At 40.3% G+C, this 26,502-nt stretch overlaps 2 protein-coding genes across 2 annotated transcripts in view; one reads left to right on the forward strand and one right to left on the reverse strand.

Moving 5' to 3' along the window:
• Positions 1-24,570, forward strand: LOC149748534 (dipeptidase 2-like). The gene is made up of 7 exons (XM_089916061.1): positions 1-43; positions 21,709-21,850; positions 22,151-22,220; positions 22,341-22,533; positions 23,081-23,345; positions 23,995-24,130; positions 24,219-24,570. The coding sequence occupies exons 1-7, from the start codon at positions 1-3 to the stop codon at positions 24,474-24,476; spliced, it is 1,107 nt and encodes a 368-aa protein (XP_089772187.1). The 3' UTR covers positions 24,477-24,570.
• Positions 1-26,502, reverse strand: part of BMPR2 (bone morphogenetic protein receptor type 2) — a 193,481-nt gene that overhangs the window by 53,458 nt on the left and 113,521 nt on the right. The gene's annotated exons all lie outside the window — the stretch shown is intronic.

A 26,502-nucleotide genomic window follows, 5' to 3' on the forward strand; every position in this document is an offset into this window, starting at 1 on the left:
ATGCCAACTAGTTTTCCGGGCAGTAGAAAGACCTTAGAATATGGTAACAATTATTACACTCTCCATGATTAATTACTGATGTCATATTTTAGTCCCTTTTTTAAAACTCCATGAACAATTATTCTGAGCAAAAGTGCTACAATGAGAACTTTCATATGCTTCTTGCTTGTAGTGCAAATAGGTACAGCTTTTTTAATTTTTGAATTTTATTTATTTTTTTATACAGCAGGTTCTTATTAGTCATCAATTTTATACACATCAGTGTATACATGTCAATCCCATTCACCCAATTCAGCACACCACCATCCCCACCCCACCACGGTTTCCCCCCCTTGGTGTCCATACTTTTGTTCTCTACATCTGTGTCTCAATTTCTGCCCTGCAAACCGGTTCATCTGTACCATTTTTCTAGGTTCCACTTGTGTTAATATACGATATTTGTTTTTTTCTTTCCGACTTACTTAACTCTGTATGGCAGTCTCTAGATCCAGCCACGTCTCAACAAATGACTCAATTTAGTTCATTTTTATGGCTGAGTAATATTCCATTTTATATATGTACCATATCTTCTTTATCCATTCATCTGTCGATGGGCATTTAGGTTGCTTCCATGACCTGGCTGTTGTAAATAGTGCTGCAATGAACATTGGGGTGCATGTGTCTTTTTGAATTATGGTTTTCTGTGGGTATATACCCAGTAGTGGGATTGTTGGATCATATGGTAATTCTATTTTTAATTTTTAAAGGAACCTCCATACTTTTCTCCATAGTGGCTGTATCAGTTTACAATCCCACCAACAGTGCAAGAGGGTTCCCTTTTCTCCACACCCTCTCCAACATTTGTTGTTTGTAGATTTTCTGATGATGCCCATTCTAACCGGTGTGAGATGATACCTCGTAGTTTCCATTTGCATTTCTCTAATAATTAGTGATGTTGAGCAGCTTTTCATGTGCTTCTTGAACATCTGTATGTATTCTTTGGAGATATGTCTATTTAGGTCTTTTGCCCATTTTTGGATTTGGTTGTTTGAATATTGAGATGCAAGAGCTATTTATATGTTTTGGAGATTAATCCTTTGTCCGCTGATTTGTTTGCAAATATTTTCTCCCCTTCTGAGGGTTGTCTTTTCGTCTTGGTTATGGTTTCCTTTGCTGTGAAAAAGCTTTTAAGTTTCATTAGGTCCCATTTGTTTATTTTTGTTTTTATTTCCATAACTCTAGGAGGTGGATCAAAAAAGATCTTGCTGTGCTTTATGTAAAAGAGTGTTCTTCCTATGTTTTCCTCTAAGAGTTTTATAGTGTCCAGTCTTACATTTAGATCTCGAATCCGATTTGAGTTTATTTTTGTGTATGGTGTTAGGGAGTGTTCTAAGTAGCTGTCCAGTTTACCCAGCACCACTTATTGAAGAGACTGTCTTTTCTCCATTGTATATCCTTACCTCCTTTGTCATAGATTAGTTGACCATAGGTGCATGGGTTTTTCTCTGGGCTTTCTATCTTGTTCCATGGTCTATGTTTCTGTTTTTGTGCCAGTACCATATTGTCTTGATTACTGTAGCTTTCTACTATAGCCTGAAGTCAGGGAGCCTGATTCCTCCAGCTCCTTTTTTTTCCCTCAAGACTGCTTTGGCTATTCGGGGTCTTTTGTGTATCCATACAAATTTTAAGATTTTTTGTTCTAGTTCCGTAAAAAATGCCATTGGTAATTTGATAGGGAGTACACTGCATCTGTACATTGCTTTAGGTAGTATAGTCATTTGCACAATATTGATTCTTCCAATCCAAGAACATGGTATATCTCTCCATCTGTTGGTATCATCTTTAATTTCTTTCATCAGTGTCTAATTTTTCTGCATACAGGTCTTTTGTCTCTCTAGGTAAGTTTATTCCTAGGTATTTTATTCTTTTTGTTAAAATTGAAATGGGAGTATTTCCTTAATTTCTCTTTCAGATTTTTCATCATTAGTGGATAGGAATGCAAGAGATTTCTGTTCATTAATTCTGTATCCTGCAACTTTACCAAATTCATTGATTAGCTCTAGTGGTTCTCTGGTGGCATTCTTAGGATTCTCTATGTATAGTATCATGTCATCTGCAAACAGTGACAGTTTTACTTTTTCTTTTCCAATTTGGATTCCTTTTATTTTTCTTCTCTGATTGCCGTGGCTAGGACTTCCAAAACTGTTTTGAATAACAGTGGTGAGAGTGCACATCCTTGTCTTGTTCCTGATCTTAAAGGAAACGCTTTCAGTTTTTCACCATTGAGAATGATGTTTGCTGTGGGTTTGCTGTAGATGGCCTTTATTATGTTGAGGTAGGTTCCCTCTATGCCCACTTTCTGGAGAGTTTTTATCATAAATTTTGTCAAAAGCTTTTTCTGCATCTACTGAGATGATCATATACTTTTTATTCTTCAATTTGTTAATATGGTGTATCACATTGACTGATTTGCATATATTGAAGAATCCTCGTATCCCTGGGATAAATCCCACTTGATCATGGGGTATGATCCTTTTAATGTACTGTTGGATACTGTTATCTAGTATTTTTGTTGAGGATTTCTGCATCTATATTAGTCAGTGATACTGGTGTGTAATTTTCTTTTTCTGTAGTATCTGTCTGGTTTTGGTATTGGGGTGATGGTGGCCTCATAGAACGAGATGGGAGTGTACCTTCCTTGCAATTTTTTGAAAGAGTTTGAGAAGGATGGGTGTTAGTTCTTCTCTAAATGTTTGATAGAATTCATCTGGGAAGCCATCTGGTTCTGGACTTTTGTTTGTTGGAAGATTTTTAATGACAGTTTCAATTTCAGTGCTTGTGATTGGTCTGTTCATATTTTCTATTTCTTCCTGGTTCAGTCTTGGAAGGTTATACCTTTCTAAGAATTTGTCCATTTCTTCCAGGCTGTCCATTTTATTGGCATAGAGTTGCTTGTAGTAGTCTCTTGGGATGCTTTGTATTTCTGTGGTGTCTGTTGTAACTTCTCTGTTTTCATTTCTAATTTTATTGATTTGAGTCCTCTCCCTCTTTTTCTTGAGGAGTCTGGCTAATGACTTATCAATTTTGTTTATCTTACCAAAGAAGCAGCTTTTAGTTTTATTGATCTTTCCTGTTGTTTTCTTTATTTCTAGTTCATTTATTTCTGCTCTGATTTTTATGATTTCTTTCCTTCTGCTAACTTTGGGTTTTGTTTGTTCTTCTTTCTCTAGTTCCTTTAGGTGTAAGGTTACATTGTTTATTTGAGATTTTTCTTGTTTCTTGAGGTAGGCTTGTATAGCTATAACCTTCCCTCTTAGAACTGCTTTTGCTGCATCCCATAGGTTTTGGATCGTCATGTTTTCATTGTCTTTTGTCTCCAGGTATTGTTGGATTTCCTCTTTGATTTCTTCAGTGATCTCGTGGTTATTTAGTAACGTATTGTTTAGCCTCCGTGTGTTAGTGTTTTTTATGTTTTTTCCCCTGTAATTCATTTCTAATCTCATAGCGTTATGGTCAGAAAAGATGCTTGATATGATTTCAATTTTCTTAAATTTACTGAGGCTTGATTTGTGACCCAAGATGTGATCTATCCAGGAGAATGTTCCAAGCGCACTTCAGAAGAAAGTATAATCTGTTGTTTTTGGATGGAATGTCCTATAAACATCAATAAATCTATCTGGTCTATTGTGTCATTTAAAGCTTCTGTTCCCTTACTTATTTTCATTTTGGATGATCTGTCCATTGGTGTAAGTGAGGTGTTCAAGTCCTCCACTATTATTGTGTTACTGTTGTTTTCCTCTTTTATAGCTGTTAGCAGTTCCCTTATGTACTGAGGTGCTCATTTGTTGGGTGCATATATATTTATAATTTTTATATCTTCTTCTTGGATTGATCCCATGATCATTATATAGTGTCCTTCCTTGTCTCTTGTAACATTCTTTAACGTCTATTTTATCTGATATGAGTATTGCTACTCCAGCTTTCTTTTGATTTCCATTTGCATGGAATATCTTTTTTGATCCCCTCACTTTCAGTCTGAATGTGTCCCTAGGTCTGAAGTCAGTCTCTTGGAGACAGCATATATAGATGGGTCTTGTTTTTGTATCCATTCAGCAAGGCTGTGTCTTTTGGATGGAGCATTTAATGCATTCACGTTTAAGGTAATTATCGATATGTATGTTCCTATGACCATTTTCTTGATTGTTTTGGGTCTGTTTTTGTAGGTCCTTTTCTTCTCTTGTGTTTCCCACTTAGAGAAATTCCTTTAGCATTTGTTGTAGAGCTGGTTTGGTGGTGCTGAATTCTCTTAGCTTCTGCTTGTCTGTAATGCTTTTGATTTCTCCATCGAATCTGAATGAGATCCTTGCCGGGTAGAGTAATCTTGGTTGTAGGTTCTTCCCTTTCATCACTTTAAGTATATCATGCCACTCCATTCTGGCTTGTAGAGTTTCTGCTGAGGAATCAGCTGTTAACCTTATGGGAGTTCCCCTGTATGTTATTTGTCCTTTTTCCCTTTCTGCTTTCAAGAATTTTTCTTTGTCTTTAATTTTTGCCAATTTGATTACTATGTTTCTTGGCGTGTTTCTCCTTGGGTTTATCCTGTATGGGACTCTGTGCACTTCCTGGACTTGGGTGGCTATTTCCTTTCCCATGTTAGGGAAGTTTTCGACTATAATCTCTTCAGATATTTTCTCTGGTCCTCTCTCTCTCTTTTCTCCTTCTGGGACCCCTATAATGTGAATGTTCGTGTGTATAATGTTGTCCCAGAGGTTTCTTAGGCTGTCTTCATTTCTTTTCATTCTTTTTTGTTTATTCTGTTCTGCAGCAGTGAATTCCGCCATTCTGTCTTCCAGGTCCCTTATCCGTTCTTCTGCCTCAGTTTTTCTGCTGTTGATTCCTTCTAGTGTAGTTTTCATTTCAGTTATTGTATTGTTCATCTCTGTTTGTTTGTTCTTTAATTTGTCTAGGTGTTTTTTATACATTTCTTGCATCTTTTCATTCTTTGCCTCCATTCTTTTTCCGAGGTCCTGGATCATCTTCACTGTCATTATTCTGAATTCTTTTTCTGGAAGGTTGCCTATCTCCACTTCATTTAGTTGTTTTTCTGGGGTTTTATCTTGTTCCTTCATCTGGCACATAGCCCTCTGCCTTTTCATCTTGTCTATCTTTCTGTGAATTTTTTTCCCCCCCACAGGGTGCAGGATTGTAGTTCTTCTTGCTTTTGCTGTCTGCCCTCTGGTACAACTTCTTTGGCAACAGTTTAGCTCTATCTCCTATGATTAAGCAATTCTACTCTTAGGTACAGACTTTGGAGAAGCACATGCACATGTGTACCAGGACATACATTCATGAATGTTCACAGTTGAATTATTCTCAATATACAAAAATTAGAAACAACCCAAATGTCTATCATCAAGAGAATGGACAAGTAATTGTTGTATATCTATACAATGGAATACTATGCAGCAGTGTGGAAATGACTTGCATTCATTATATTAAAAACAAACAAACAAATATGCCAGAAGAACTACAGCTTTGTCAGTAACACAAACAAATCTGAAAACATCTTGTTGGGTGAAGGAAGCATGACACAAAAGAAAAGGCTCTGAGTTAATTAATATAAAGTGTAAAAACTGGAAAAATTTAACTATATTAAACTCTTGGGCATATATCAGAAGATAGAGAAACTAAAGAAAGATTACACAAAAAATTATGGAAAACAAGGAAATGATTATCATAAGAGTCAGAATAACAGCTATCCTGAAAAGGGGGAAAAATGAGTTGTGATTAGGAAGAGACAAAACACAGGGGTCATCTGGGATGTTTTTCTGGATTTGGCTTTGATGATGCTTTATGTTGAACTGTATATATTTTATATCATATGTTTTACTATAAAATACTTAAGCCCAGAAAAAAAGACTAGAAGGAAATGTACTGAAATGTTAGCAAAGATTTTGAGCAATTTTTATATATGTATTTTCTAAATATTCTACAATAAATATTGGTTATTTTCTATTTTAAGCAGCAGAAAACCCAACAACCATCATTTTAAAAGAACTCACTGCTTGTTTTCTAGGAGTTCACAATGTAGTACCAGTTTTCATGTATGAGCTTCCCTCTTTATTGGCTGTGTACAAAATGTTCCTGCTTTACTATCATAAGGAATTATCCTCTAACATCTGACTTTTGGTATCCCAGTTTCTCTGAATGTCTGAGTTTAGAAATGCTAGTATCTGATACTTAAGATTTACTGCACAAACAAAAATTCTCCTTAACCCCTACTATTAACCACCATTATTAACTGCCACAATTGTATAGTGCCAAACTATATAATAAAATGATAGTTTTCAACTTACTTTCCTTTGTCTACAAAATATAAACATACCACAGGCATCTTAACAATTTCACACTGTCACCGTTAAATCCTACTTTATATGAAATGGCCAGTAGGTTTACAAAAAAAAAACAAAAACAGCTATTATCCTCTGCTCTCCTTATTCCCAAATATTAAAAGATAAGATTAATAAAATAGGCACATAATGAATCAAATACACAGGGCTATCTACATCTTAGAAGAATCATCAACATAGGATAGTCAAAGGATGTCTTTACAATGAACTATAGAATAAGGGGAGGGGAACAAAACCATTTAAAAGATGTTCTTAAGTACAGTTAAAGTGTTCTGCATAACTGTGAGCTGTTGAAAAATCACTGAGGCAGATAGATCAGCCTGATATGAAACCAAAAGTTCTGGGATGATGTTCACGAGGAGAAGCTTGGCATTCATTATGAAGCCAAGAATACTGCAAAAAACAGATTCGATAAGGAATAAATGCAGTTGTAAATCAAAGAATGTTCCTCACAACTGTATGTCTGTTCAAACAGCACCCTGTGCAGCATTATCTATAAGTAAATGACATTTCCAGATTACAAAGCAATGGCTAGCATCAAAAACATACAATCAGGTAGGTTTTCTTCTGCAAAAGATCCACATTTAGCAAAATTAATAAACATGGCAGTATCTTTGTAATAAATAAGGGAATCAAATGTTTTATGGATGGCACTGATAAAAACAGAGGAACAAACAAGCTAAATAAAAAGCCATCTTATTCTGCAGTGGAATTCAACAGATTTTGTAGTCATTATATATTGTTTTACTACCAAAAGAAAACCTGAAATAGCTGAGAAGATGAGAAGAGCTATACCCACTCTTAAAAATGGTAGTTGATGGGCTTCCTGGCAGCGCACTAGTTAAGTATCTGCCTGCCATGCAGGGGACACAGGTTCGAGCCCTGGACCGGGAGGATCTCACATGCCGTGGAGCAACTAAGCCCGTGTGCCACACTACTGAGCCTACGCTCTACAGCCCATGGGCCAAAACTACTGAGCCTACATGCCGCAACTACTGAAGCCCACGCACCTAGAGACTGTGCTCTGCAACAAGAGAAGCCACTGCAATGAGAAGCCCACGTACCACAATGAAGAGTAGTCCCTGCTCCCCGCAACTGGAGAAAGCCTGCAGGCAGCAATGAAGACCCAACACAGCCAAAAATAAATTTAAAAAAAAAAAAAAAAGGTAGTCGGGCAATGACAGAAGTTGGAGGGGATGTAATTTAAACATGCTTCAAAAGAACATAAGTGCTGGTTTTACCTGTAATAAAGGGCAACTGATATCTTCTGTGCATGCCAGATGTAGAAATACCATGAGAAAAACTACAAGGATAGTAATATGAGGTACCACGTTTCATATTTGGCCTAAATGAAGACATTCTTAAATGGGAAACCCGTGCCAGGCAGGGTCAAATTTGGATTCTCTAAACGTATGTTGAGGAGCTAGAACTTACAAGCTTTTTGTAATCTTTAAGATGTAACATAAGGAAAGAGGTCTTGACCTGTCGCAACTATTTAGCTGTGTAGGAATAATCATGTGTATGTGCCAGGAAAATCTCCTTGATTAGGAAATACAGCAGCTGGTTTCTGGAATATGTGGAATAACTGCATCAATCAACTAATGCGGGGGGGGGGGCGCCTTCAAGATGGCAGAGGAGTAAGACGTGGAGATCACCTTCCTCCCAACAAATACATCAAAACTATATCTACATGTGGAACAACAACTACACAACACCTACTAAATGCTGGCAGAAGACCTCAGACTTCCTGAGAGGCAAGAAACTCCCCACGTACCTGGGTAGGGCAAAAGGAAAAACAGAGACAAAAGAATAGGGAGAGGACCTCCACCTCGGGGAGGGAGGTGTGAAGGAGGAAAGGTTTCCACACACTAGGAAGCTCCTTCACTGGTTGAGCCAGGGGCTGTAGGGGGGTTGGTGGTGGGAAGCTTCAGGACCACAGAGGAGCACGCAATGACAGGGGTGCAGAGGGCAAAGCGGGGAGATTTCCGCACAGAGAATCGCTGCCGATCACCTGCCGGGGCGGATGGGGGCTGGGAGCTGAGGCTTGGGCTTCGGAGGTCGGATCCCAGGGAGAGGACTGGGGTTGGCTGCGTGAACACTGCTTGAAGGGGGCTAGTGCGGCACAGCTAGCCGGGAGAGAGTCCGGGAAAAAGTCTGGAACTGCCTAAGAGGCAAGAGACCATTGTTTCCGGGTGCGCGAGGAGAGCGGATTCAGAGCACTGCCTAAACGAACTCCAGAGATGGGCATGAGGCACAGCTATCAGCACGGACCTCAGAGATGGGCATGAAACGCTAAGGCTGCTACTGCAGCCACCAAGAAGCCTGTATGCAAGCACAGGTCACTATCCATACCTCCCCTCCTGGGAGTCTGTGCAGCCAACCACTGCCAGAGTGCCGTGATCCAGGGACTACTTCCCTAGGAAAACACATAGCGCGCCTCAGGCTGTTGCAACGTCATGTTGGTCTCTGCCGCCGCAGGCTCGCCCCGCATTCCGTACACCTCCCTCCCTCCCCCCACCCCGGACCTGAGTGAGCCAGAGCCCCCTAATCAGCTGCTATTTTAACCCTGTCTTGTCTGAGTGAAGAAGAGATGCCCACAGGCGACCTACACGCAGAGGCGAGGCCAAAGCCAAAGCTGAAACCCAGGAGCTGTGTGAACAAGGAAAAGAAAGGAAAATCTCTCCCAGAGCCTCAGGAGCAGTGGATTAAATCTCAACAATCAACTTGATGTAGACTGCATCTTCGGAATACCTGAATAGACAATGGATCATCCCAAAATTGAGGGGGTGGACTTTGGGAGCAACTGTAGACTTGGGGTTTGCTTTCTGCATCTAATGTGTTTCTGGTTTTATGTTTAACTTAGTTTAGTATTTAGAGATTATTATCATTGGTAGATTTGTTTATTGATTTGGTTTCTCTCTTCCTTTTGTTTTAAATTATAGATGTATATATTATTTTCCTTTTTCTCATTTTGTGAGTGTGTAAGTGTATGCTGCTTTGTGTGATTTTGCCTGTATAGCTTTGCTTTTGCCATTTCTCCTAGGGGTCTGACTGTCCTTTTTTAGTATAGTTTTTAGCACTTGTTATCATTGTTGCATTTTGGTTTTTGGTTTGGTTGCTCCCTGCTTTCCTTCCCATTTTTTTTTTTTACTACTTTTTTTTTTTTCTTTTCAGTGCACGGGCCTCTCACTGTTGTGGTCCCTCCCGCTGCAGAGTAGAGGGTCCGGACGTGCAGGCTTAGTGGCCATGGCTCACAGGCCCAGCCGCTCTGTGGCACGTGGGATCCTCCTGGACCGGGGCACGAACCCATGTCCTCTGCATTGGCAGGTGGAAACCTCAACCACTGTGCGACCAGGGAAGCCCTTATTACTTTCTAAGTTTTATATTCTTTTTTTTTTTTTTTTGCGGTACGTGGGCCTCTCACTGTTGTGGCCTCTCCCGTTGCAGAGCACAGGCTCCGGAAGTGCAGGCTCAGTGGCCATGGCTCCCGGTCCCAGCCGCTCCGCGGCATGTGGGCTCTTCCCAGACCGGGGCACGAACCTGTGTCCCCTGCATCGGCAGGCAGACTCTCAACCACTGCGCCACCAGGGAAGCCCAAGTTTTTTATTCTTAACAATTTTTTTCTATTTCAACAACTTTATTTTATTTATTTTTCTTTCTTTCTTTCCTCCTTTTTCTCCCTTTTCTTCTGAGCTGTGTGGCTGACAGGGTCTTGGTGCTCTATCCGGGTGTCAGGCCTGAGCCTCTGAGGTGGGTGAGCCAAGTTCAGGACGTTGGTCCACCAGAGACCTCCTGGCCCCACATTATATCAAATGGCAAAACCTCTTCCAGAGATCTCCATCTCAACACTAAAACCCAGCTCCACTCAACGACCAGCAAGCTACAGTGCTGGACACCCTATGCCAAAAAACTAACAAGATAGGAACAGAAACCCCACCATTAGCAGAGAGGCTGCCTAAAATCATAATAAGTTCACAGACAACCCAAAACACACCAACGGACGAGGTCCTGCCCACAAGAAAGACAAGATCCAGCCTGATCCACCAAAACACAGGCACCAGTCCCCTCCACCAGGAAGCCTACACAACCCACTGAAACAACCTTACCCACTGGAAGCAGACACCAAAAGCAACAGGAACTACGAACGTGCAGCCTGCGACATGGAGACCTGAAACACAGTAACTTAAGCAAAATGAGAAGACAGAGAAATACACAGCAGATGAAGGAGGAAGGTAAAAACCCACCAGACCAAATAAATGAAGAGGAAATAGGCAGTCTACCTGAAAGAGAATTCAGAGTAATGATAGTAAAGATGATCCAAAATCTTGGAAATAGAATGGACAAAATACAAGTAATGTTTAACAAGAACACAGAAGACTAAAGAGCAAACAAACAATGATGAACAACACAATAAATGAAATTAAAAATTCTCTAGAAGGAATCAATAGCAGAATAACTGAGGCAGAAGAACGGATAAGTGACCTGGAAGATAGAATAGTGGAAATAACTACTGCAGAGCAGAATAAAGAAAAAAGAATGAAAAGAATTGAGGACAATCTCAGAGACTTCTGGGACAACATTGAACGCACCAACATTCAAATTATAGGGGTCCCAGAAGAAGAAGAGGAAAAGAAACGGAGTGAGAAAATATTTGACGAGATTACAGTTGAAAACTTCCCTAATATGTATAAGGAAATAGTCAATCAAGTCCAGGAAGCACAAAGTCACAGGCAGGATAAACCCAAGGAGAAACAAGCCAAGACACATATTAATCAAACTGTCAAAAATTAAATACAAGGAAAAAATATAAAAAGCAGCAAGGGAAAAACAACAAATAACATAGAAGGGAATCCCCATAAGATTAACAGCTGATGTTTCAGCAGAAACTCTGCAAGCCAAAAGGGAGTGGCAGGACATATTTAAAGTGATGAAAGGGAAAAACATAAAACCAAGATTACTACACCAGGAAGGATCTCATTCCAATTCGACAGAGAAATTAAAACCTTTACAGACAAGCAAAACCTAACAGAATTCAGCACCACCAATCCAGCTCTACAACAAATGCTACAGGAACTTTTCTAGGCAAAAAACACAGGAGAAGGAAAAGACCTAAAATAACAAACCCAAAACAATCAAGAAAATGGTAATAGGAACATACATATCGATAACTGTCTTAAATGTAAATGGATTAAATGCTCCAAACAAAAGACACAGACTGGCTGAATGGATACAAAAACAAGACCCATATATATGCTGTCTACAAGAGACCCACTTCAGACCTACGGACACACACAGACTGAAAGTGAGGGGATCAAAAAAGTTATTCCATGCAAATGGAAATCAAAATAAAGCTGGAGTAGCAATTCTCATATCAAACAAACAGACGTTAAATAAAGACTACTGCAAGAGACAAAGAAGGACACTACATAATGATCAAGGGATCAATCCAAGAAGAAGATATAACAATTGAAAATATTTATGGACCCAACACAGGAGCAGCTCAATACATAACATGAATGCTAACAGCTATAAAAAGAGAAACTGACAATCATAGTAGGGGACTTTAACACCCCACTTTTACCAATGGACAGATCATCCAAAAGGAAAATAAATAAGGAAACAGAAGCTTTAAATGATGCATTAAACAACATGGACTTAATTGATATTTAGAGGACATTCCATACAAGAACAGCAGATTACACTTTCTTCTAAAGTGCTCATGAAACATTCTCCAGGATCGATCATATCTTGGGTCACAAATTAAGCCTTGGTAAATTTAAGAAAATTGAGATCGTATCAAGTATCTTTTCCGACCACAACGCTATTAGACTAGATATAAATTACGGGAAAAAATCTGTAAAATCTACAACACATGGAGGCTAAAGAATACACTACTCAATAACCAAGAGATCACTGAAGAAATCAAAGAGGAAATCAAAAAATACCTAGAAAAAAATGACAGTGAAACACGATGACCCAAAACCTATGGGATGCAGCAAAAGCAGTTCTAAGAGGGAAGTTTATAGTAATACAACACTACCTCAAGAAACAAGAAATATCTCAAATAAAGAACCTAACATTACACCTATAGCAATTAGAGAAAGAAGAACAAAAACTCCCCCAAAGGAAGCAGAAGGAAAGAAATCATAAAGATCAGATCAGAAATAAATGAAGGAAATGACAGCAAAAATCAATAAAACTAAAAGCTGGATCTTTGAGAAGATAAACAAAACTGATAAACCATTAGCCAGACTCATCAAGAAAAAAAAAGAGAAGACTCAAATCGATAGAATTAGAAATGAAAAAGGAGGAGTAACAACTGACACTGCAGAAATACAAAGGATCATGAGAGATTACTACAAACAACTATATGCCAATAAAATGGACAACCTGGAAGAAATGGACAAACTCTTAGAAAAGCACAACCTTCTGAGAGTGAACCAGGAAGAAATAGAAAATATAAGCAGACCAAGCACAAGCACTGAAATTGAGACTGTGATTAAAAATCTTACAACAAACAAAAGCCCAGGACCAGATGGCTTCATAGGCGAATTCTATCAAACATTTAGAGAAGAGCTAACACCTATCCTTCTCAAACTCTTCCAAAATATATCAGAGGGAGGAATACTCTCCAACTCATTCTATGAGTACACCATCACGCTGATACCAAAACCAGACAAAAATGTCACAAAAACAGAAAACTACAGGCCAATATCACTGATGAACATAGATGCAAAAATCCTCAACAAAATACTAGCAAGTAGAATCCAAAAGCACACTAAAAGGATCATACACCATATAAAGTTGGGTTTATCCGAGTAATGCAAGGATTCTTCAAGACACACAAATCAATCAATGTGATAAACCATATTAACAAATTGAAGGAGAAAAACCATATGATCACTTCAATAGATGCAGAAAAAGCTTTCCACAAAATTCAACACCCATTTTTGATAAAAACCCTCTAGAAAGTAGGCATAGGGGGAACTTACCTCAACATAATAAAGGCCATATATGACAAACCCACAGGCAACATCGTTCTCAATGGTGAAAAACTGAGACCATTTTCTCTAAGATCAGGAACAAGACAAGGTTGTCCACTCTCACTACTATTATTCAACAAAGTTTTGGAAGTTTCAGCCACAGCAATCAGAGAGGAAAAAGAAATAAAAGGAATCCAAAACAGAGAAGAAGTAAAACTGTCACTGTTTGCAGATGACATGATACTATACATATAGAATCCTAAAGATGCTACCAGAAAACTACTAGAGCTAATCAATGAATTTGATACAGTAGCAGGATACAAAATTAATGCAAAGAAATCTCTTGCATTCCTATACACTAATGCTGAAAAATCTGAAAGACAAATTAAAGAAACACTCCCATTTACCACTGCAATAACAACAAAAAAATACCGAGGAATAAACCAACCTAAGGGGACAAAAGACCTGTATGCAGACAACTATAAGACACTGATGAGAGAAATTAAAGGTGATACAAACAGATGGAGAGATATACCATGTTCTTGGATTGGAAGAATCAACATTGTGAAAATGACTATACTACCCAAAGCAATCTACAAATTCAGTGCAATCCCTATCAAACTACCAATGGTATTTTTCACAGAACTAGAACAAAATATTTCACAATTTGGATGGAAACACAAAAGACCGTGAATAGCCAAAGCAATCTTGAGAAAGAAAAATGGAGCTGGAGGAATCAGGCTCCCTGACTTCAGACTATATTACAAAGCTACAGTAATCAAGACAGCATGGTACTGGCACAAAAACAGAAATATAGATCAATGGAACAGGACAGAAAGCCCAGAGATAAACCCATGCACATATGGTCACCTTATGTTTGATAAGTAGGCAAGAATACACAATGGAGAAAAGACTGCCTCTTCAATAAGTGGTGCTGGGAAAACTGGACAGCTACATGTATAAGAATGAAATTAGAACAATCCCTAACACCATACACAAAAATAAACTCAAAATGGATTAAGGACCTAAATTTAAGGGGACACACTATAAAACTCTTAGAGGAAAACATAGGCAGAACACTCCATGACATAAATCACAGCAAGATCCTTTTTGACCCACCTCCTAGAGAAATGGAAATAAAAACAAAAATAAACAAATGGGACCTAATGAAACTTAAAAGCTTTTTCACAGCAAAGGGAAACATAACCAAGACGAAAAGACAACCCTCAGTGGCTTCCCTGGTGGCGCAGTGGTTGAGAGTCCACCTGCCGATGCAGGGGACAAGGGTTCGTGCCCCGGTCTGGGAAGATCCCACATGCCGCGGAGCGGCTGGGCCCGTGAGCCATGGCCGCTGAGCCTGCGCGTCCGGAGCCTGTGCTCCGTAACGGGAGAGGCCACAACAGTGAGAGGCCTACATACCGCAAAAAAAAAAAAAAAAAAAAAAAGACAACCCTCAGAAGGGGAGAAAATATCTGCAAATGGAGCAACTAGCAAAGGATTAATCTGCAAAATATACAAGCAGCTCATGCAGCTCAATATCAGAAAAACAAGCAACCCAATCCAAAAATGGGCAGAAGACCTAAACAGACATTTCTCCAAAGAAGACATACAGACTGCCAAGAAACACATGAAAGGATGCTCAACATCAGTAATCATTAGAGAAATGCAAATCAAAACTACAACAAGGTAGTACCTCACACTGGTCATAATGGCCAACATCAAAAAATCTACAAACAATAACTGTTGGAGAGGGTGTAGAGAAAAGGGAACCCTCTTGCACTGTTGGCGGGAATGTAAATTGATAGAGCCACCATGGAGAACAATATGGAGGTTCCTCAAGAAACTAAAAATATGGCTATCATACGACCCAGCAATCCCATTACTGGGCATATACCCTGAGAAAACCAGAATTCAAAAAGAGTCATGTACCAATATGTTCACTGCAGCTCTATTCACAATAGTCAGGACATGGAGGCAACCTAAGTGTCCATCGACAGATGAATGGATAAAGAAATGTGGCACATATATACAATGGAATATTACTCAGCCATAAAAAGAACGAAATTCAGTTATTTGTAGTGAGGTGGATGGACCTAGAGTCTGTCATACCGAGTGAAGTAAGTCAGAAAGAGAAAAACCAATACCGTATGCTAACACACATATATGGAATGTGAAAAAGAAAAAAAAAGGTTCTGAAGAACCTAGGGGCAGGACAGGAATAAAGACGCAGACATAGAGAATGGACTTGAGGACACGGGGAGGGGGAAGGGTAAGCTGGGACAAAGTGAGAGAATGGCATGGACATATACACACTACCAAATGTAAAACAGATAGCTAGTGGGAAGCAGCTGCATAGCACAGGGAGATCAGCTTGGTGCTTTGTGTCCACCTAGAGGGGTGGGATAGGGAGGGTGGGAGGGAGACGCAAGAGGGAGGAGATATGGGGATGTATGTATATGTATAGCTGATTCACTTTGTTATACAGCAGAAACTAACACACCATTGTAAAGCAATTATAGTCCAACAAAGGTATTTAAAATAAATATCATTGCAAAAACATTTATGTACCTATAGTTTCTTAAATATACTTTATATTCCTAATTGAATATTTTAGAGATATCTAAACAACATATTCAAAACTAAGCTCCTTATTACCACCTATTGCAAAAAAGGGGCTATTTCCCTTGCCTATTAGTGCAACTGAGAAATAATAGTACAGAAGAGCAAAAGATGCTGGATAAAAGCTAATGAGTATCACAATTAAATACTTTTTTAACTTAAAGCATTTTATATAAAATGCTGTTTAAAGTACAATGTGTATTTTTTCTGCCTTCTTAACCTAAATATACTGGAGCAAATATCTACATGACTGGGGTCATAATTTTGGATATCAATTAGCCTATGGTGATATTCTCCGGGGCTGTTAAGGTTTCTCAGACCATTGAGTTTTTCTACATTATTGCAACTGATTTCCAATCTTTCCATCTCATCCTTTGCAATCTCTTCTTTATGTTTTCAATGTGCTTGCCTTAACGTTTTTATAGTCTAGTTTGGGTTTTAAAAACAGACAGCCTAACTTGTTATAAATCAATGTAAATTTTAAGAAAACAAACTTTTAAAAGAAGACTAAGGGACTTCTGTAAAAATAGAAAAATTTTGTAGCATCTATCTCAGCTGCTTATAGTGAAAACACTTCATCGTTACAGACCTGGTACTGCAGCAGTCCATAAAATTAGACGTTATTACGAGTTCACTAAAATTCTAATTCCCAAACTTCCCTGTCAGTATTTGGTGTGAGAAATTGCTCAGGAAGTCAAAACAAATCTGCACTTCCATAGCGCAGGAGGGGAATGAATCCTGTCTGGCTGGCCTTTTTCTTTTAATTTTAATTTTTTGTTTATTTATTTTTGGCTGAGTTCTGTCTTCGTTTCTGCACACGGGCTTTCTCTAGTTGTGGCGAGCGGGGGCTTCTCTTCATTGTGGTGCACAGGCTTCTCATTGCAGTGGCTTCTCTTGTTGCAGAGCACGGGCTCTAGGCAAACGGGCTTCAGTGGTTGTGGCTCGTGGGCTCTAGAGCACGGGCTCAGTAGTTGTGGCACATAGGCTTAGCTGCTCCACGGCATATGGGTTCTTGCCAGACCCGGGGTTGAACCCGCGTCCCCTGCATTGGCTGGTGGGTTCTTAACCACTGTGCCACCAGGGGAGTCCTGGTTGGCCTTTACTTAAGACAGCAATCTGTGTGCTATCCATGCCAAATGTGTAACTGTTATGCCAAGAGACAGTCAACTAGCATGCTACATGTGTGGAGAATGTACTTAAGAATCCAGTATGACAGGAAACATTTCATTCTCAAAAAATAATTTTTTTCTTTCCTTCCTGTTAATAGTTCTGAATGTTAGACCTCCTCCCCCCAACCCATCACAGGGTCAAAAGGTATGATTTGGCGTGGAAAAATAGGGGACAGAAATTAGGTATTGGCAGTTTTTCTGTTTTCATTTGTATGTCAATTTTTAATATAAACAAGGACACAAAGTATAAATGCAAGTCAAAATGTTTCAGTGAACAAGTTTCAGCAGTTCAACTTCATAACAACTATAAATAAACCTGTTAAATGTTTCTGAACAATGCCAGCATTTGGATTTTTTCAAAAACAAGTAAATTTCTTCTTGACAGCAACTAAATGGTGTTTGTAACATTTTTATTATACAGTAGATTCCACCCATTCACTATACTTTTCCGAGTTGTCACACATACAGTAACATGTTTTTAATGTTGTCTGTCTGCTGTGCTGTTCCTATATGTTTGTTATTAAAATTAGACTATTAGAAAAAAAAGTGGTTATACTAGGTAACTTCTAAAGTCCTTCTAATTCCCAAATTCTATTGAACTCTTCTAGTGTTTCCTGAAGGCTCAGCATTCTCTTTGCTTTTATCCTCAAATTCACAAAAGAAAATTCAACATAAATTTTACATAAAAGTATACATTAACCCAAAATCTGAAATAGAAATTATTAATTCACATAATAGGGAAGAAAAAAAAGTGTTAAAATATTTTTAATCATTAAAAATCATGCTAATGGTTAAAAATTTTAAGTGAAAAAGTTTTCAGTGTATGTCACATGGTCTAAAAATATGAAATCTCTGAAAAACTGCCAATAAAAATATTTCAGTATGTATATTCACATATGTGTGCAATAAAAGAGGCCTTTAACCAAAAAACTCCAAACTTTTGTTTTTTGTATCTTTTTTTAAAAAACATATATGCTATATATAAGCTATCCCTGAAATTGTTGTATTCTGCTAGCTCTAATAAACCCTCCTCTTCCTCCCTATCAGCTTTCTCAGTTAAATACTCAGCCAAATGTAAACACTGTTATGTATGCCTGTGTGCAATGTCTGAGCTTGTACAAGCAAGCACTTCCTGAATGCAGAACTGACAGGGAAGTGCTGTCTGCCTCATTGGAGCCTGGGATGTTTCTGTTTACAAGTCCTGGAGCCAGGCAGGGGCCACTACTGGAGGCGTGCTGTCTGCTTCCTTGCTACACTCAGCCTTTGTCTGGGTCTGTGTCAGAGAAAGAACAACATTGTTGCATGTGCTGCAAACAACAAAGGAAATCTTAAACATAACACACACTGGTTATATTGGCTCCTTAATCTTTTAAAACTCTGTGTGAAAAGGCAAATTAGGGATTAAGTTAAAAAAAATTTTTTTAAGAGTTTGCTTTTCATAAAAGCAGAGAAAAACACTTAAATCAAACAATTAATGTAGTCGGAGTTAAATGAATTCCATAGCAAAATAATTCAGATTGTTAAATACGATTTCAGTAATGATGATATATTATGCAGCATAGTGTTTTGAACAAATATTTTTAAAAAGAGTAAACAATGTTGACTTATTTTAATTATTATGTTTGGAATGGTAACTATACAGTAATCATAATTAGATTAATGTTTATGTTTAATGTCCCAAAAACAAATTGAGAGGAGGCAGTAGGAGGCAGTTTGTTTTTTTTCCTCCAAGATGGTATTTAATACTGAACATTTAAGACTATTTTAAATTTAACTTTCCTTGTTAATCACTGTAAACAGACCTAGGCTGTAAGAAACAAACACAACAAATAACAACAATAAACAAAAATATTTCATATTCTGCTGAGTCCAGGCCTTTTATGACTGAATTATAAAAGAAATAGCAGAAAACTAAAGTGAAAGAGAGAGAGAAAGAGAAACAAACTGCGTTAAACCCCCTTCCCCAAAATAAGTTTGAGAAGAAGACACAGGAAAGATAATCAGTGCCTATCAATCTTAACTTCTATGTATTTAAAATTTTAATGTCTTTAAAATAGCTGCTTTGTGATTAAGAAGACTGAAGTTCAGCATTTTGTTTCTCTTATCAAAGAATGAATTAAATATAGTTAATTATATTTCACTGGAATAAAGTCATTAAATAAGAAGCTTAAAAATAGAATGTAAGTAAATAGGTTAAGAATTTTTAGTAGACAGAAGAAAATACAAGATAAAGATTAATCTGTACACTATGCTACCTTTAAAAAATAACATAAAAGTATAAAGAAAACATCATTAGATATGTTCTCAAAATATTTTTGGTATAATTCTACCAGTCCTTAATGGTCGCTATTTTGCTGAGATTTTATTTTTTACCTTTATATATAGATATGATAAAACAAAAGTGTTGTTACTGCATGCAACAGCTTTTGAAAATAATTATTTCATACTCCTTACAAATCAACAATAACCTAAGAAAAGTCAATTTGAGCCTAAGTTAACATTAGGAAAACAGAAATCTAATCACTGCAATATTCATTATGTAAAACAAAACAAATTAAAATTAAAATTCTCACAATACAGAATCATACAAAAGAGTCAGATTGACTAAAAGATACTTAGTCAATTCTTCTAACTGGTATATAAATGATACTTCTAAATCCAGAATTCATACTAAAGACCCCTCAGAAAATGACTGTGAAATAATTTAACTATAAAAGTGGAAGTTACATCTTCCAGTCTTTGCCGACTAGACAACAAAATATAAATTGCATCGTACAAATAAATCCCGCCCCCTCTGATGTTCTCTTCATTATGATAGTAACTTGTGCCCACTCGAATAAGGAAAGCAAGATAAACATGTAGAGAAAAATTATCTTTTTTCTATTAAATTTGTTTGCCTGTTTTCTAGTTTTTCCCATAATTGTCTTATTTTAAACCACTTTTTATTACAAAACATAACCCAATACACAAAAGTGTTTATAATACAAATGCAGTGTTCCGTAAATTATTATGAAGTAAACACTCATGTAGCTACCACCTAGGCCAAGAAACAGAACATCTAGGTTCCCCAAACCCCTACCTGCTCCTTCTGGGTCATAACAGCCTTTCTTTTCATCAAAAAAAGACAGTATCCTAACTTTTGTGGTAATCATTTCCTTGCTTTTCTTAATAGTATTACATTCTCTACCTGATTAGTTCTGCCCATTTCTGAATTTTATATAAATAGAATTTTTGTGCCTTGGATCTGTTATTCAATAATGTTTTCAAGATTTAACTGTGCCGTTATGAGCCGATAAAATTCATTCAGGGCTGCTGTTCCATATAACAAGTTATTTTTCTTTGTAATGAGTGTGGAACTTATTATAATAATAATTAAAAGACCACTGTAGGTAATCCCTATTAAGCATCATAGAAATATTACACATCCTGGGACTTCCCCGGTGGTCCAGCGGTTAAGAATCTGCCTCCCAATGCAGGGTGGCCGGGTTCGACCCCTTCTTGGGGAACTAAGATCTCACATGCCGAGGGACAACTAAGGCTGCGTGCCACAACTACTGAGCACACACACTCTCTGGAGCCCGCATGCCACAACTAGAGAGCCCATGCACCGCAATGAAGATCCGATGCAGCCAAAAAAACAAAGAAGAAAAACAAAGAAAAGAAACATTTCACATCTATATACATTTAGTCTTCCAGTTTTATTTAGTACTTTTTTTTAAGGAGCTGGGCTGTTTTTTGGAATTTCATTTATTTATTTCATTCATTTACTTATTTTTGGCTGCGTTGGGTCTTCGTTGCTGCGCGCAGGCTTTCTCTAGATGCAACAAGCAGGGGCTACTCTTTGTTGAGGTGTGCAGGCTTCTCATTGTGGTGGCTTCTCTTGTTGCAGAGCACAGGCTCTAGGCACGTGAGCTTCAGTAGTTGTGGCACGTGGGTTCAGGAGTTGTGGCTCGCGGGCTCTAGAGCGCAGGCTCAGTAGTTGTGGTGCACGGGCTTAGTTGCTCCGCAGCATGTGGGTTCCTCCTGGGCCAGGGCTCGAACCCATGTCCCCTGCATTGGCAGGTGGACTCAACCACTGCGCCACCAGGGAAGCCCTAGTACTTTTAAAGTATCCAATTTTGTTGGCAAGAGAAAAATATTAAACAAAGCAGACAAATGAAAGGGCTGCATATTCTCTCACCGTTTCTAATGTTTTGGCAGCAGAGGCAGTAGTAGCAACCACAAAGGCCAGAGTTAATAAAAGATACACTAGGGAAGAACAGAGCAGAAAAAAAAGCTTGGAGATTAAGAGATAGGATAGAGGAAAACATGTCTTACTGGACAGGGCTTTATATAATTAGCACCATTCAGAAAACCATCCTTAATAAACCATTGAAATCCTTAACTTACCTATTCCATAGTTCTCAGACTATTTCCTCATCCCCTACCCTCAAAGCACCTACCTTATCATACTTGACAATTCTTTTTTTTTTTTTTTTGGTAGGTGTTAGGGACTTCAGTAAGCTACCCCTGCCTCTGAAAATGATCATCTGACCTACCTGCCCCCAGCTCTCAACAATACCCGGAAGTTGGCTAGCCTCACTGGTGTGGAGGGCGGCCACTCACTGGACAGTAGCCTCTCCATCTTACATACCTTCTATGCGCTGGGTGTGTGCTACATGACACTCACCCACACCTGCAACACGCCCTGGTGAGCACAGTGCAGATGGTAAGGACCCAGTGAGGCAGGGATCTGCCCAAGATCACGCTGGGGCCCAAAGCAAGTTTACCCCTGTGATCCGGCCCTGAACCTGGGTAGGGAGGGGAATGGAGGTTTGCAGAACAAGACTGAATCCCCAGAAGGGCCCTCCTACTGCCAGGCACAGCCCAGTTTGGGTCCCTCCTCTTGCACCAGGGAGTTGCAGGTGTAGACGGTTCGACAGAACCTCTTTCTAGGCTCTTGTAGCCAAGCCATGGCCACCAGTCAGACTGCCTCCTGGCCATCCTGCAGGGCACAGAGCTCAGCAAAGGGTATCCACCCATTCTACAGCAATGTCAGTCGGCTGACCAGCTTTGGCGAGGTAAGCACCCGGGTTCCATACCCTGCCCCACATAAATGTACAGCCCCGCCTGTTCCCTACAGATAAATGCACACAAGATAAATGCAGCCCTGATGCCCTCTCCCCATCCTGTCCCTGCAGAAGGTGGTGGCAGAAATGAACCGCCTGGGCATGATGGTGGACTTGTCCCATGTCTCGGATGCTGTGGCACGGCGAGCCCTAGAAGTGTCACAGGCACCTGTCTTTTTCTCCCACTCAGCTGCCCGGGGGCTGTGCAAGAACACTCGAAATGTTCCTGATGATATCCTGCAGCTTCTGGTGAGAGACTGCCCTGGCCCTCATACCTAAAGCAAAAGGTTAAAACCAGGAGCCCTTGAACCTGAGCCTCTTCTCCCTCAATTTCCTCAAACCCCAGGTTAAATATCTTCTGCCCCCAAAACCCACGGTCCACAGCCCCTGAACTCTTGAGCCCTAGGTGGGGGTCTAGGTGGTAAGATACTCCTCCAAACCCGGAAACCCAGGGCCAAGACACCACCCAGACCAGGGCTGCGGCTCCTCCATTCACACAAACCCAGAGAGGAGACGACTCTGACCTCAAAGCCACGGCTGAACACCTTCCTCACAGGGGCCAAGAGAGTGAACAGGCAGGTGGCTGTGCTGGGGGCCAAGGTGACTGTCCACCGGTCCACCCCTCTGGCCAAGGGACTGGACAGCTCCTTAGGTCTCTGGGGTCTTCATCAGTTGTACTCTTGTTCCTCTCTCATCCTCCACACCCGGGGAAAGGAGCCCCCACAGGTTCTCAAGGGGACTGGAAAGCAGGGTGAATCTTGGGTGGGAAATGACCCAAACGGGGTGCTCTGGGGTCCACTCCAAATCTGAAGTCCAGTCTAGAGCCAGCTGGGATCACTTCAGATCAACCTCAGGGCCCTCTAGTTGGTACTCTCGGTGCCAGGCCATGAAGGAAATGGCCTGTTTGGCCTACAGGTTGCAAAAAGAGGAATCAACAGAGGCCAGTCATCACCCCCACCCCTACCCTGGAAGCCCCACACTGCTGACTTTCCATCCTTCAGATCACTTCGACCACATCAGGGCAGTCATTGGATGCAAGTTCATCGGGATTGGCAGAGATTATGACGGGGCTGGCCTGTGGGTGCTTCCCCGTGGCTTGTCTCGGGCTGGCTGGGCAGCAGTGGGGCTTTCAGAGCCACCGTGCCCATCACACTGTGGTCCTCATGGCCTTGACCATAGCCTCAGGTGTGCTGGCCCAAATGGTATCTCCCCTCTCCCAGGGTCTGCTTCCTGGGGTCTCCTGTCTGTTTGGCCCTACTCTAGGTCATCATATTTGTCTAAAACACCACACAGAGCTCATCTGCCCAGCATCTGCACCCATCCAGTGCCAGCAGACCCATGGCCTCTGAGCAGACTCTTAGCAAGGTCTGCGCTGGGCTGACCATCTTCTCTGCCTGCAGTTGGGTCTGTGCATGCAGGGGGGTCAACCCAGTTCTTAAAAAGCTTTTCTTCTCTTTATAAATGCAGGCAAAAATTGCATTCAGTGAAAGGCATAGATCTTAACAGTAGAATTCAATGACTTTTGATGAATAGTCAGGGCACTTTTGGGGACTTCCTCTGAAGGATGAAGAGCAGGAGTGAATCATTCACTCTCTCCAAGTCTCCATTTTCCATATCGGACCAGGGCTGCAGTTCAGTGGACCCTGGATACATAGGGCTTTGGTTCTGACTCAGGACCAGGGAACAGATCTGAGGCCCAATAGCTGGCTGGCTGGTGGCCACACAGTTTCCTACAGGGGCTGGAGGACGTGTCCATATACCTGGTACTGACAGAGGAGTTGCTGGGGCGTGGCTGGAGTGAGGAAGAGCTCTGGGGTGTGCTTCGAGGAAACGTGCGGCGGGTCTTCAGACAGGTGGAACAGGTATGCTGGGCTGGGCAGAAAAGTAGCTCTGAGCAGGTGGTCTGAGCAGGTGTACGCAGGGGTGCTGCCCGCTGACTGCCGCCTCCAGGTACGGGAGGAGAACGAGGGACAGAGTCCCTTGGAGGATGAGTTCCCAGATGAGCAGCTGGGCAGCTCTTGCCGCTCCGTCCTCCCACGTCTGCATCAGAGAGAGGATCTGGTTCCAGACCAGAAACTAACCAGAGCTGAGGTTCATGGGAATCCCATTTTGTCACCTAAGTGGTCATTCTCAAAATCTTGCCCCCACATGGGCCCAGGCCTCACAGTTATTGCTGCCTTCCCAGTCCTCATTGTTTGGGCCTGGTGATCCAGTTAATCCTTCCAGATGCCACTTTGGCAGCCACAGATACCCCACAAAGTTTCCTCGCACACGATCACAAACATTTCCTATGTATTATTCTTTTCTGATCATTCTTTCACTGTATCCCTTCTGGCTTTGTGCAAAGCGATTCTTTGTTTGTACCTATGTATTATTCTTTTCTGATCATTCTTTCAGTGTATCCCTTCTGGCTTTGTGCAAAGCGGCTCTTTGTTTTGTACCTCGCCGCTGCTGAGCTCCACAGATCCCACTCCTTCCACACAGTTCACCAATTGCCTTGACAATTCTTTAAAACAGACCTTCAAACATGCACATCTGGTCTTCCATGAAAAGATCATCAGATCATCCATCATTGATTATTCTCACTCAAAACTGTTCATAAATATTTCCTCAGTTCCTACAAACCCCACTCCTCAGACAGTGAGAGAACGGTGGTAAAGTGACACAATATCTAGGGCACTGATGAAGCCAAGGGGAGTTTAGAATAACTGTTGCTGCTACTGAATCATTCTTCAACACAGACACTTCTCTTTCTCACCTCCTCACCTCTTCTTTTTTCCAATTCTTCTTTTTACCTTTCCTTCTCTTTTATGTTCCTTTCTTTCTCCTTGTACTTTTTTTTTTTTTTTTTGCGGTACGTGGGCCTCTCACTGTCGTGGCCTCTCCCGTTGCGGAGCACAGGCTCTGGACGCGCAGGCTCAGTGGCCATGGCTCACGGGCCCAACCGCTCCACGGCATGTGGGATCTTCCTGGACCAGGGCACGAACCCACGTCCCCTGCATCGGACTCTCAACCACTGCGGCACCAGGGAAGCCCCTCCTTGTACATATTTTTGTCTACAAACTTGTCTTAGAGGCACCTATATGTCCTGCTTAGAAGCACTAATGAAATGCTAGGCAGTGTAAGAAGTTACAGTTTTAGTACAACTCCATCTTGGTTTTCAAACAAAAACAAACAAACAAACAGTTATCATATGATCTCTGTGAGATAAAAGCAATTTATGTTTTTAAAAAATAGCATAGTATTACATCAAATTGCAAAACAAAACACATTAATCTTTTTAAATGAGTGATTGTTTAGTAACTCCAATGATTTGATAGATCCAACACTTCAAAAATCATCAACTAAAAATACCAACTGGACTTCCCTGGTGGCGCAGTCGTTAAGAATCTGCCTGCCAATGCAAGGGACACAGGTTCAAGCTCTGGTCTGGAAAGATCCCACATGCCGCAGAGCAACTAAGCCCATGTACCACAACTACTGAGCCTGCACTCTAGAGCCCATGAGCCACAACTACTGAGCCTGTGTGCCACAACTACTGAAGCCCGCACGTCTAGAGCCTGTGCTCTGCAACAAGAGAAGCCACTGCAATGAGAAGCCCATGCACCATAACGAAGAGTGGCCCCCACTTGCCGCAAGTAGAGAAAGCCCACGCGCAGCAATGAAGACCCAACGCAGCCAAAAATAAATAAGTAAATTTATTTTAAAAATTAAAAATTAAGGGTTTCCCTGGTGGCGCAGTGGCTGAGAGTCCACCTGCCGATGCAGGGGACACGGGTTCGTACCCCGGTCTGGGAGGATCCCACATGCTGCGGAGCGGCTGGGCCCGTGACCCATGGCCGCTAAGCCTGCACATCCGGAGCCTGTGCTCCGCAACGGGGGAGGCCGCGGCAGTGAGAGACCCGCGTACCACAAAAATAAATAAATAATATAAAAATAAAAAATAAGACATCGATGTTTAAAGTGATTATTGATATAGCTGGATTAATATCTACGATATAAAAAAATACCAACCTAATAAAAAAGAAAAAGTATTGATCTTTACATTAACTGACAGGCTATTTAAAAGAACGTAGAAAATTACCTAACTAAAACATCTGTATTAAAAGCTAGCAGAGTAAAAATAATTTTGATTTATACCATTTGTGGGTACATTTTAGATGTCCAATCTTATATACAACAAATTTTATTTTAAAAGGAGTGAGGAATTTATAACATACAGAAAAGAGTTGGT

Source organism: Delphinapterus leucas, chromosome 8 (assembly GCF_059928025.1).
Source record: "Delphinapterus leucas isolate spDelLeu-1000000601 "Yukka" chromosome 8, BTC_Dleu_Yukka2, whole genome shotgun sequence".
Taxonomy (NCBI): Eukaryota; Metazoa; Chordata; class Mammalia; order Artiodactyla; family Monodontidae; genus Delphinapterus; species Delphinapterus leucas.